The following is a 13,410-nucleotide window of genomic DNA, read 5'->3' as shown; positions in this document are numbered from 1 at the left end:
CTCAATACAGTGTAACTTTTACAAAATTTGATAGAATATCAATGACAGATGTGGCAACCTAATAAACATCTAACCGGGTGACTGACAGCGCCACACGGTAGTGATTCCGGGAACTTTTTGATTAAGGTAGTATTGGTAGTTAGATTATTTGAATCCTTATACAAATCACTGAGCTATGAGCTTTCAAAATACGAGAAAGCAAACACGCGTCATAAGTTTTCCTCTCTGATACTCTTTGATACCAAAACTTTTCGGAAAATTTTATTTTCAATTATTTGAAACTATGTCATACAACTGAAAATTTTATCATAAAATTATGATTATATTTTCGATGGCATGTAGCAAAAATTATGTTGATACGTTAGATACAACAAGAGATATTCCCGATAAAAAAAATTACCACTCTCTCAGAGGCGCCCTATAGCAAAGTAAGTCATATTCACGACAAAAAACTCCAACCCAAGGAACTGCGTCCGGTTTGATGTACGCCTCATTGTTCATTTAGATGCGTTTCGGCTTCATCAGCATGTCGTGTTCTGTCTGTGTTCTGTCCAACTGTTCGGTTAAGGCTTTGATCAAGGATGTCTTCTATCGTATCAAAGAACGCTTTCTAGCAACTCTTCACACGATTCAATCAGTACCATCAAAGAGAGACAGATATCATCTCAGCAACAAAAAACCGGCATGGTTCATTTAACATAGAACGGACACCAGACACTGCGATACTTGCGATTGTCTCTTAGTAAATTTCACACAGCGCCGATCATTTCAAAACTGTATCTATTTTAGTAAAGGCCGAGAAATACTCAGAGTATGAGGTGGAGCGAAGATATGTAGACAAATTCTCTCACGGTTCATGCATTGAGAGGCAGTGAGTTCTTGTAGCATCATCTACCAGATTGATGATGTTGTATACAATGTAGAGAAATATTGCACAGTTCACATCAAATCGAACTGCCCACTATGAAAGTGTGTTGGATCAGAAGTGTGATCATAACTGCAACTGCTCTTTACTGACAGAACTCTGATGTCTATAACAACACAATCATATGGTTGTGTTTTTTCCTTGTTTCTTTCTTGCTCGTTGTCAAATTTGTAAGCAGGGTTACCAGTTTTGCAGATATTGAAGAAAACTCCATAGAAAAATAATTTTTTTCGTTGATTTTCTCAACTTTTTTTCGGCAACCATGATTGAGCAGAAAAGATTGTCGTTAAGAAACTGTGTCAAAAGTTCAGCTTTGAAAGCAATCAGCAATATCTGAAAGAAAATAATTACCTAATTACCGGTAATACCACGAAAAACTGTCTCTTTTTCGGATATAAAACAAACCAACGATTCAATATGTTCCAATGTTTTTCGAATGTTTTATTTATTTACAAACTTGACTGTTCACAAAGTACCAATCTATATAACCTACAGTTTTTTTGTTTTCTTTGCAAATGTTTATTGGATTATCATGTAGCTAGTACTCGCATCAATCGTTTTCAATCGATTCGTGCTCGTGTATTATGTTGTAAAACGTTGGTACCAATGCAAAATGCAGATTGCGGATTGCTGTTTCTCAATAATGTTCACGCTAAAAGTTTCATCCGCTTCACGACTATAAAAGTTTGAACAATTTTATTTTTGTTTGCTGTCTTGTGTCTATGTTTCAGTTCCTGTACTCATCTCTGCAAAATGATTCGGTTCGAATGTATTTAAAAGTTTCTCTGATTGTTTCTCATTCTTATAGAATATCAAAGGTGTGTTTGACGGTTATCCCAAATGAAAACTGCTGTATTGGCTATCAAGTCCAGGAATTGAACGCCCTATCCGGTAGTCGTGAATTTGAATGATGCCTAATTTTTCTAATTACTGTTCAATGTACTCGTTTTAGTTGTTTGTTTTCAATGGTTTCATGCTTTACACATATGTACAAATATGGCGAGTGTTGTGTTCCAATGTGTGACTGTCTAGCACTGGCCAGAAGCAGCAGAACTCGCGAGTTACGGCAAGTTCTTTTTGGCTTTTGCTTGTACGAAACTTGCACCTGCATACTTCGCAAGCGAGTGGACAGTTCATGTCAGCAAATGCTTAATTGAGTAATAAAACCAATGGAATCTGATGAAACGAAATAGCATTGCTTTTAGTAATCCAACAGTTTTGAGTTAACTTTTATCTTCAGTGTTTTAGAACGAAACGTTACAATTTGGCGTTGCCGTCAGAGTTTTTCAATCAAATTGCGTAAATAAAAATTTGGTTCTTTTTATACTTCACTCGCTCAAATGGGGTATTACTTAGAGACCTAGACGGAAAAATAACACATGTACACTACAGTTAACAGCAAACATAAGCAATGGAACGCCATATCGAGTCAACGCTATACCAACTGTGAATAAATTTGTTTGCAATGAGAGTAATACTTTATTGAGAAAACAAATATATGAACAGATAATCTTTCGACTCGTTTAAAATTAATAAGGCTTGAGTTCATATAGTTTCCAACTCGGTAAATACCAAGTTGAAGTAAATAACATCCTATTCTACTATACAAGCGAAGCGGTAGAATCAGATTCCACCGGACCATGTGTGAAAACTAACCTTGTTATTGCGTTTCTTGGCTCGTAAAAATTCTTAATGCTGCTGCCAATCAATGAAACCAACTTAGATTTGCAGAACCTCACACTACGCAGACCTATCTTCCGAGAGCTACTATATATTTTTCTCGTGGTTAATGAATGTAACTTGTAACAATTGATTCTAAGTTTATGAGCTGATGGGAAAGCAGTACCTTTAAGAGGTCATTTCGGGCTGCCGGGGATTCGAGTGACCTGTGTTTGGCCCATGAATGTGTTTTTTTATCGCTTACTTGATTCGCTTTGGCCACCCAAAAGGCTTCTGGAACCAGTTGAAGTTGTGTTTGTTGTTTTAGCACTATATACCTAGTATATCTTAATTTAATTTTAGATTTTCTACGTACACTTACAATCAGGTTTATCCTACGCCATTAGGTTCGTTATGCTTGATTACAAATGTTTGGTTTTAGGTGGATTGCTACATTTTAGAAATACGCTATTTTAGGTACGTTTGGAGCAGTTTGAATAAAATGGAACATACAAAATGGTCGACAGGAAAATAAATGAGTGTTAAATACAGCATGGATGCAGTAATCGTTTTGATCTCATTGGCTCCGAATTTACAAGTAGACAAAACCTAAAACCCTGTAGACAAGAAAGAAGACTTCTCTGCCGATCTTCTGTTCAAGTTTAGCGTGCAAACTGCATCACTACTCAGCCGGTGTCTATCACCTTAGAAATACATCTTCTCTGTGATCGAATAGATCTACCCACCATGATTGCTGTAATTACCTTTAATTTTATTACTCGACTAGCTCCGAATAAACGCCATGGAAATTCAATTGACTTTAATGCTTCATGCTAAATAAATACTAAGTTTTTTTTTAGAAATTACAGGATATTCAGCCAAATTGTTCAATATCGTTCATACTGTAACTTGATATTTTTTTCAAACATAGACATTGTCATAGTTACGACGCATCAGACGCTCGTTGTTTTGCTTCAAAAGACTGAAACTGACAAATGATACATGAGAGTTTATCTTTGATCCGACCATTGAAGTGCTACATTACGTCAACCGTAATTATTACGTTGCACAAGCTGTTTCGATGACCCCTCGTCATTTTGTTACATTGTGGCATTGTCAGTCAGATGTATGCGAGAAAATCCGTCAAACTGGAGCCCCAGACACAACAGATCTTTTTGTTATTTAGCAACCTGGGTAATTTGATGAACTTCATATTACTTTGATTCCGAATTTAAAAACTTTAATTCGTATTCGGGTTGATTTTCTAAAAGAGTAAAAGTATAATATTGTAATTTTCACTGGCGGCTAACGAAGATTGCGATGCGACAAGATAGCGACAAAATGCCGCAAAAATAGCGTAACTGTCATTCGCATCTCTTCGAGATCACAAATCAGAAAAATATTTTTTTAATTGACCGTTAAATGACCATGTTTTTTATAACCAGAATAATTATACAATTGTCTTCAAAACATCGTGTGAAGCAATTATCAATAATAACTACATAAATATATAAATATTTTTTTAATTGACCGTTAAATGACCATGTTTTTTATAACCAGAATAATTATACAATTGTCTTCAAAACATCGTGTGAAGCATTATCAATAATAACTATAAAAATAAACAATTATTAATATGCAAATCGTCTACTCTAAAACTTCAGTCGTCTTTGAGAGATACATGCTTGTTGATGCTTTTAGTGAACAAACGAATAATTGTTGTCGCTAGAGAATATTACTTTATAAATCTGTAATTGCTTTTAATCCATCAGACGATTTATTTCTCTATTCGCTCTTATGCTTGATATAAAAATGTTGTAAACTTCAGTACAACAGACAGCGAAGGGGTTAAAAAATAGCCCAGCTCCTGGTAGAGATGCCAGATAAAATTTTCACCTCTGCATACTAGAAATCCTCCAATTCAAGTGTTAAAATTCATAAGTATGACGATGAAAAACAAACAAGAAGCCCAACGCAATTTCAGAAGTCTGTAAATTGGAAGGTTGTATATAAAAGTTTCAAAAACCTGTAAAAACTGCTAAATTACAGAGTCTGCTTACAAAAAAAATCGACAAATTTACATGCAAATCTGCAACCTGGAACCTGTAATTATGACGCTTATTATTTCGCTATTCTGCGGCGATTCTGTCGCATTCTATGCCCCACTGAAAACCACAATAAATTGAGTGGGCTGTTAAATTTTCCAAAAATCATTTGGATATAACGTTTACCGCTGTTCGTTTTTTTCGATTTCCTTGAAACTATAAACTCCGGCGAATTACCAGAAAATTTAACGCATCAGATGTAGCGTTGTATTTCACACAAATTTATAATCAAGAACATGTAAAATTGTGTGATTTGAAAATTACAAGGCTTGAAATTGAATGAAATAAGAAACGAAAGATCGATAGCAACAGTGCGGCACGAGCCATGAAACATTAGATTACAAAGCACGCCAACCGAAGGCAATTTATACTCGGAGTCTGTAAAATTCTGCTCGAATGGAATATTGCGTCATTTGACATGTTAGGTTTTATGAATAATATTGCTTGTAGAATTATATTACTTGTAAAATTCATAATTTTCATCTGTGAATCTAAAACGGTTTGGTCACGAGAAACTCTTAAATCAAGAGGAAGAATTCTCGATGTAGTGCCATTACATTGGCGAAGTCTCCATCCAGTTCATCCTGAAAGATAAACTTCAGACCAAGCCCTACACGATCCGGCCAAAATGAGTAAAGACGCTGCTGAAGAAGGCCGCGTATGAAAAATTTGAAAACATTGTGTTTCCTGTCGAGAAACATCGCACAGTAGGTCTTGAGTAAGTAAAACAAGTCTCTGCTAGGCCGCCATGTTTTCGTGACCATCATCTTTTCCGCAAAGACGAAAACAACGAAGAAGTATATAAGTTCGTTGTTGCTAAATATCTGTGATATTTAGCTGTGAAAGTTGATTTTTTTATGTTTGATTATAAATGTGATATCGTTATGAAACGTGCGCTGCCAAATTGTAATACTGACTTTCACAATCAATGAAGTGTTGTATTTTACTTCATTTTGTTTACTTTGCTCTCACTGACTTGCTAGCTTTGATGGCTTCGAAGGACTGAGATGTTGGTTACGATAGCACTAGCTGGAGCGCCTTATTGTTGCCACCGGGCTGAAGTAAAACGACAGAGCTGGTTGCCAGCAAAATGACAGACTTTGGTTGCCAGAAAAGCAAAATGACAGAGTTTGGTTGCCAGAAGAATCACGATCCTATGATAATGTGCTTACGGCTGCCAGGTGACTGAACCCAGTATCGGTGATGTTTGTTTGGGGGTGATAACCAGTCAAAATACTCACCGGATTTTATACACATAAAACTCATCCTCAAGCTCGGTAAAGTAATATACCGAGTCACATCGGCAACACACAATTTTGCAGATTGCTCAGTTATCAATATTATGTTTTTCGAAACTCGTTTTGTAGATTTACTGACGATTCGACAAAGTGCATGTTCTTGCCGATACTTGGCAAAATCTTGTGCTGAACTCTTCTGTAATTGACAATAATCTCGAAATCAGCACACGCGTTTGCCGAAATTTCGGAACATATAGTAGCTTTTACAAATTGGACAAGACAACTGTCATTTATGTTTTACATTTTCGCTTGGCACTACGCAATCGTTTTCTGAAAACGAAAAATTTTTCGGTAACCATTAGAAGAAATGGAATTAGTCCAAAAGTAAGTAGTATAAGTATAATAACTACAAATTATTGTACACTATTTATAGAAGGCACCTTCCAGATCCGGCTTCCATTATCAAGAAATCTTTATGGGATAAGTCGAAGAACTTCAACAACATGCCAACCAACATATTCGGTAATCGGCGGTTAGTCCGAATTGCATATTAATAATTGTACGTACTCGAAACATAAGTAAAACATAATGAACTCTTGATCTCTAATTGAATGTTTATAATTTACAAAAAAAGGAAATTCTATGTTTACTTTTAATTGCTAAAAAGCTCAGTAATTCATAAATTTCACTTCGTTGTTTTACCGAACATTCAGTAAAGGTTATGCCAAACAGCCAGTAAACTTTTTGCTGACGAGTTCGGTAAAAACTGTCAAATTTGTGATTACCGAGACACAGCAATATTTTCTTTCGCCGAGATGATTACCGGCGTTACAAATCTCGGTAAACATTTTGTGAGATTCAGCGAAACACAAGAAAAGTGTGTAGTTCTACAGAGTTTCATCGATGTCGTCATTTTGGTTCCAGGAATTGAGTATTCCGACAAGACTTGTCACCGGGTCACAAAGCGAATAAAATTCAATTCTGGATTGCAGAATACATTCCAGCTTTCATTTCGAACTCGGAGTGGCTTCGCTGTCTGAAGCGTTACTCGATCACCTGCGGCGAGTTGGTGGTAAACTCAAGAGCGAACAAGTTCAATTTCACTAGAGCATTTTGAAAATAAAAATGATTTGTTTCCAAGTGGAATGGAATGAATTTTCAATATGTTTTTTTGTTAGGAACGATTTATCAGTTTGTTGCAATTTAGTACTTCAATTTGCGGACCCTATACAATCCATCCTATATTCAACCCAGTTGAGAAACATTAGACGATCTCACAGAGATAGCGAGAAATAAAACAACAAACAATATAACTCAAATTAAATTTCGATCACTTTCAAGCTAACTGTAAACTAGACATTTTATAAGTATTGTGGGTTGCATAAAAGTCTAGTTAATTAGAAACAATAAATGCTATGTCTCCTACTCAAAAGCCCCTATCGCACGTCTATTCGTATGTCTATTGATGACCGGCGATGACTGGCTGATATCGGCCATTCGTAGTAGTAGCAGAATGAGAGGATGCGAATGTATAATGGTGTAAATTCTATAAAGCGAAAAAACTCTTCACGCCCAGAGCAGATGAAAGAAATTTTTCTTATTTACAATAAACGAAAACTCTTTTGCTTTGTTCGCCAACTGTGATATTGAGATCCTCGTTTAGTCGACAAAATGAGCGGGGCATTCTTTTCAAAATCGTATTCTATTTTTTTACTTCTAAAAAACCGTGTGAACACACGTTTTCTGAGACGCATTTTTACAGTATATTTATCACATGTTCAAACATTTCGATACAGTTTTAAAATACTGATACAATTTATCGTGAAATGTTGAGAATATTTGACACTTCGCCATATGCAACAGTCATCATTCTAAATCCATCCGCGCACTTTAAGTTGTTATCCACTTAAAATGTGATACAACTTATGAAATCTTTTTTGGATAGACGAAAATCGAAGACAAGCTAAAGCACGTCCACGCACAATATATGTGCAAAAACTGGCATGAGTACCAGCATAACGTCACCAAAAGATCAAAAATTGAACATACGTAGCCCGCGAAAAATCAAAATATGCGATACTTTTTGGACAAACTTCGAATGTGCATTTTCTTCACCAGAAAAGTTTATAAATTTTCAGTACCTTCCTTATTTCGAGTGCAAAGTTCAACCACAGCTCCATGAATGAATGTTGCTTGTATTTTGTATTTTACTACAAAAGAAGTTCTGCTCGTTTGACTTTGATATCATGGTGCGGCACTTTGAGGCGATGTCGGAAACGTACATCAGATTGAGAGCTGAAGCCAGCAGGATTGACATAATTTTAATCCTGAAGACAAAATGTATAAGAGGGAGAGGTTAAATAGACGAGAATGTTGAACTCCCATTTCGAGTTCGGAGCGACGGTGATCAAATCGCGATGGTCAAGGAATTCGTGTATCTAGACTTACTAACAAGTCTGACAATGATACCAACTGAGAAATTTAGCGACGGATCTAGGCAAGAATTCTCGTTTACTTTGACTTTGACTGAGGGCGATTTTGCATCAGCTAGAAGGCGCCCAGCTAGCACTGTTGATCGACCAACTAGAAGGCGTAGATCGCAATTCACCTACGAAAACAAGCAAAACACGTGTCAATACAAACGGTTCACTATGGTAAGTCTTGTGTGAAAACGGAAAAAAATAACTTGGTAACACTAAAACTATTCTCATCAACGAAACCATCATCTGTAACCAATGTACAACAAGATACGCTTGGAAACTAAAAACGAGCCCAACACTTGGAAAAATAACACCAATCGGACAAGAAATCCACAGGACGTTATTTCCAATGACAACAGCGATACTAAACCAATGGACGAGGGCGTTAATAGTGAACCTTAAAAAAATAATGACCCGCCTTATCCAAGGAAGAGAATTACAACACACCAGCAAGGATGGCTTTTATCGTATCAAAGAACGCTCTCTAGCAACTCTTCACACAAATTACCCGATTCAATCAGTGCTATCAAAAAAGACTGATATCATCTCAGCAACAAAAAACCGGCATGGTTCATTAAACATAGAATGGACACCAATGCGGGAGCGAATTTCTCTCGATGACCCGTCTGAGCATCACGGGTTAGCACAGAGTGGGGATTCTCTCTTAAGCAACAAACGGTCGCTCATTCTCGTTTTGCGATCCGATTCTATACGGGTAGTGGATAATTGCGATAGAATCATTTTACTATTGCCGCTTATTCTAACTATGTACATATAATCTTTGCATAAATGTATGTGAATACTCCACACAAGGGTTTTGAAATATTTCAACCTAGTATGAGAATCATCAAATCGATTCAATTTTCTGCGATAATTGTCAACTTGCGATTCTCTCTTGGGAAATTCCACACAGCAACGATCATTATGTGACTGTAATTTTTTTTAAGGGCCGTGAAATACTCAGACTATAGAGTGGAGCGAAGAAATGTAGAAAAACCTTCTCACGGTTCATGCATTGAGAGACACGAGTTCTTGTAGCATCTTCTACCGGATTGAAAATGCTGTATACAATATAAATAAATATCGAGCAGCTTCTGTCAAATTATCGGCAATCACCAACACTGCTATCCAGTAATAGAGGAACACTATGAGCAACCTGGATCGATCAATGGCAGGGAGATTTTCGACTTATTTATTCTTTGACTGGTTGGCGGCGAACGGCGATGGACCGAGTAAATGGAAGACACATATTCGATATAGTAAACAACTTCGTAGAAGTAAACTGATTTGAGTTAAGTAAAATAACAAAACATTTAGTTGGATATCAAAAAACCGTAAACGACATACCAGTTATATGATGACTTTATCAGAATAACAGTAACGAATAACTTGTGGATTTGTCCAAGACGTCATTTTAGACATTGCACTTCCGTACAATATAAACTGTCAACGCACTGATAAGTCGAAGACGAAACGTGAAAACAATTTTACTTGGAAACTTACGCGCAATTTGTTCAGAACTTTGGAAACTTGTACCATACATTTACTAAGTTGCCAAAGGTTCCATGGGTACTTTTAAGCAACACGCTAAAATAATTATTTGAGCTTGGAGAATTCATTTTTTCATTTTTTGTAGAGCTTTTATTTAATTGGGTTAGGGTCAAGCGTGAAAAACCCATCCTAATCAATCAAATGGTGTAATAATGCCTTTCTCTTGCCATTTAAAGAGTCTCATTAAAACATTTGTAAGATTATATCCTCGGCCATTAGTATTGTGAGCTTATCAAATATCCTAATAGTAGCATTCAAGTCTAAGTCTTTCGAAATCAATTCTTTCATCTCCGAGAAGTTTTGGTGCAATAAAAATACTTGGATTTGTCGGTTACGTATAAGTTTACATCTCTTGAACCGGAAATTTTCGACATATCTTTTCCAAATTTTTTTGACATTGCTAGCTTTCAAATAAGCCTAAGTTTATCAAAATTCGTTGATTCATCTTCGAGACAATTTAGCAGATGGAAAACGTACGGTGAGCCGGTTATGTCATTTATACTATTATATCTACCGGAAGTGACAACCATTTGATTTTTGAACTTTATCCACAATTCAATAGTAGCTTTCAAGCGATCCTAGATTCTAGAAATCGGCTCAGATATCTTTGAGCGGTAAAAACAACGGGTTATACCGGTTGCGACAGTTCTGCCATTATCTCTCCGGAACCGGGAATGCATGTCATTTGATCTTCGAACTTAATCCCCAATTCTATAGTAGCTTTCAAACAAGTTTAGATTTGTTTAAATCGGTTCAGCCATCTTTTAGAATATGTAGGCGGTAATAAAGTCGTTGAAAAGTGCACGCAGATACACATAGGCTTTTTTTCGATTATAGAGGTTTTAACCTTAAGGTCATTCGCCTCTTCGGACCAGAAAAATTTTCTGACCCTATGTGCGGGGTTGAGAATCGAACCCAGGTGGGCTGCGTGAAAGGGCATCGACTTACCCATCACCCTATACCCGTCCCCTACACATAGGCTTTTTCGATCTCGTCAAGCTGAGTCGAATGATATATTGCAACACTATGGGTCTCCAAGACTCCATTCGAAAGTCGGGTTTTCCAGCAATTCTATTACTTTTCTATTGAGAAAAGCAAAACAAAACAAATGCAAAATTGTATCCGTTAAATGTCCAAAGAGTGATTTTCTAGGTGATCAAATTGGATCCAATGATTTATAAGAATAAGAAGTGCAAACGATGAATTATAGGAAGTTTTCAAAAGCATTTAAGAACACTGGTCAATAGTGTCAATTGAAGTAAGTCTGCAGGATCACTGATGCGTTTTGAAAATCTATTCGAAGCCGTTGTAAAAGACTTCGAGTAATTGTACCAATAGTAGTAGTTCGGTCCTGATAAGCAATATCACAGCCAACTTAATGTGAAAATGTGTAGTACTTCTGTTTTAGTGTCGCAACAATTCAAAGATTCAAAGCGAATGTTCAAATTTTCATTTTTTGAACCTATGCATTGACTAGATTAGCAGATCTCACTCTGAATAATAGTTTTAATGTATGCGATGAATAGATATTGACTCCTTCATAGTGAAATTCTCGTAAAACAACTTTGATTGTATTTGATCCTGAAACGTTCGGCACCTTAATGTTTTCACACCGCAACGAAGAACCAATAATTACGTTCCCGGATGCAGAATTACATCACGAGCAACCGTTCCCAGTAGTTGGATTTACATCAAAACTTATCTGCATTCCACTGGAAAAACACAAACTGAGACGAGTAGCAGCAACTGAAAACTTTTACGAACGAAACAAAACTAAACTGGGAGGAAAGGAAGAAAATAAACTGAAGATTTTACGACCAATAATGTTGCTCTGTATTTATGAACTGTTTTTTTTTCTCACAATAACATGGTTCTTTTCATTCATTTAAAATTGTTAAATTAAAAACAAAATTTTTTTCAATTTTCTGCTCTACTCTAGAACCTCTCGGCTATTTACAGGTATCATAGTTAAAAACTAGCAACTAATCATAAATATTCATGCTGTTTAAAGTATGGATAAAGATAATAGCGATAAAAAAAATTAAATAAGTCAACTCTTAAAATAGAGTTATTTGATTTGTTTCACACATCGCTTTTTTTCTACAAAAGTGGTTCCGGCTCGGTCCGGATTCAACCTTATACAAAACATCTAAACTGGCTCTCGCATAGTAACTGCAGCGCATATTCCGGCTTTTTTATGGTTTGTTTTGTATCATCGATTATGCTTGCCTTTCCTCACATTAAAATATAAAATTCTTAACTAATTAAAAATCTGTATAAAAACAAACGTGTTCATTGTAAGGGAATTTTCAACTTCTACTCATTAGTATGTATGTGTACTGTTATCGATTATTCACATTTGTTTCCTCCAATTGGTTTTCTTACCCAACTTATTGATTATCACTAAGAATTCTGTGTTATTCTGCTACGACTAATTATTTGTGCATAATTTTATATGCACGTTTTTTTTTTCTTGTGTGTGTAAGAAATAAGAAAACATACAAAAGATTAGTGTTGTTTTAGATCCCGCCCCATCTGTATCCGATGGGTTGCTCGAGATGTGCCAAAAAGTAACCGTTTTCAGTGCGTAACCTCTTCGTACGCATTACAAAGTGCGGAGAAACTCCACCGCCGAACGTTTGTCCGTTGCAGGAGTCCAGTTCGCCGCGTTTCGCTTATATCTTATGTTTTGATTATGTACAACAATTGTTCCTGCTATGGTATCCCAAAAAAGGTTTCATATGAAATGTTTCTTCTCGTTCGTCTTCTTATCATTTACCAATAGTTTGTCAAAATCATCCCTAAGAACGTACCTCTGACGAGATTCTCTCGCTGTTTCTAGTGTCATAGCATAGCAAGTACAACTAGGCGGACTTTCAAATACCGTCTGACCGGTGTACAGTGTGCCATTCAATCGAGCCCACTGCGTGTTCCAACATTGCTGAATTCCCAACCAACAGCAGGCGCCGGTTGCTGAACAGTAGCCGCTGAACCATGATGTGATGCTACTACCCAGGATGTGGTTGAGCCCAATGGTTGTTGCTGATGCTGCTGAATCGGCTGATAGTGGTGATGCTGCCCAACGTGATCGTGCGGGACGGCCGTTACATCCGTTAGGTAGTGGACGTTACCACCGTTGCGACTACTGTCGTTATTACCATTGCTAGTGCTGTTGTTGTTGGTGCTGCTGCTGCTGCTATTGTTATTGTAATAGTACAAATATCGGTAGGAGGACGACGTCAGCTCGTCACCATCGCTACCATGGCTCTACGTTTCGCGCTCCTTTTTCACCTTCAACTCCTCGCCCAGGATGGTGGCGATCTCACCCTGCATAAAGGCCCACGGTATCGTCGAATTGGCCAGTGGACACTTTTCGCCACTTGGGCAGTACACCTCGGCGCCGGAGCCCTGTAAAACAGAAAGAGAGAAAGGAGAAAAATTGTAATTAACAA

At 36.8% G+C, this 13,410-nt stretch overlaps 1 protein-coding gene across 3 annotated transcripts in view; it reads right to left on the bottom strand.

Annotated features, from left to right (window-relative positions):
* Positions 1-1,336: 1,336 nt before the first annotated feature.
* LOC131432564 (interferon regulatory factor 2-binding protein 1) overlaps positions 1,337-13,410 on the bottom strand; it is a 57,419-nt gene continuing 45,345 nt past the window's right edge. For all 3 annotated transcript variants that reach the window (XM_058598907.1, XM_058598905.1, XM_058598906.1), the window contains one exon: positions 1,337-13,366. In XM_058598907.1, the coding sequence (XP_058454890.1) occupies positions 13,226-13,366 (141 nt within the window). In that variant the 3' untranslated portion in view covers positions 1,337-13,225. The remainder of the gene's footprint in view (positions 13,367-13,410) is intronic.

Source organism: Malaya genurostris, chromosome 2 (assembly GCF_030247185.1).
Source record: "Malaya genurostris strain Urasoe2022 chromosome 2, Malgen_1.1, whole genome shotgun sequence".
Classification (NCBI taxonomy): Eukaryota; Metazoa; Arthropoda; class Insecta; order Diptera; family Culicidae; genus Malaya; species Malaya genurostris.
Note: the sequence above shows the minus strand (reverse complement) of the source record. Positions and strands in the feature narration are given on the sequence as shown.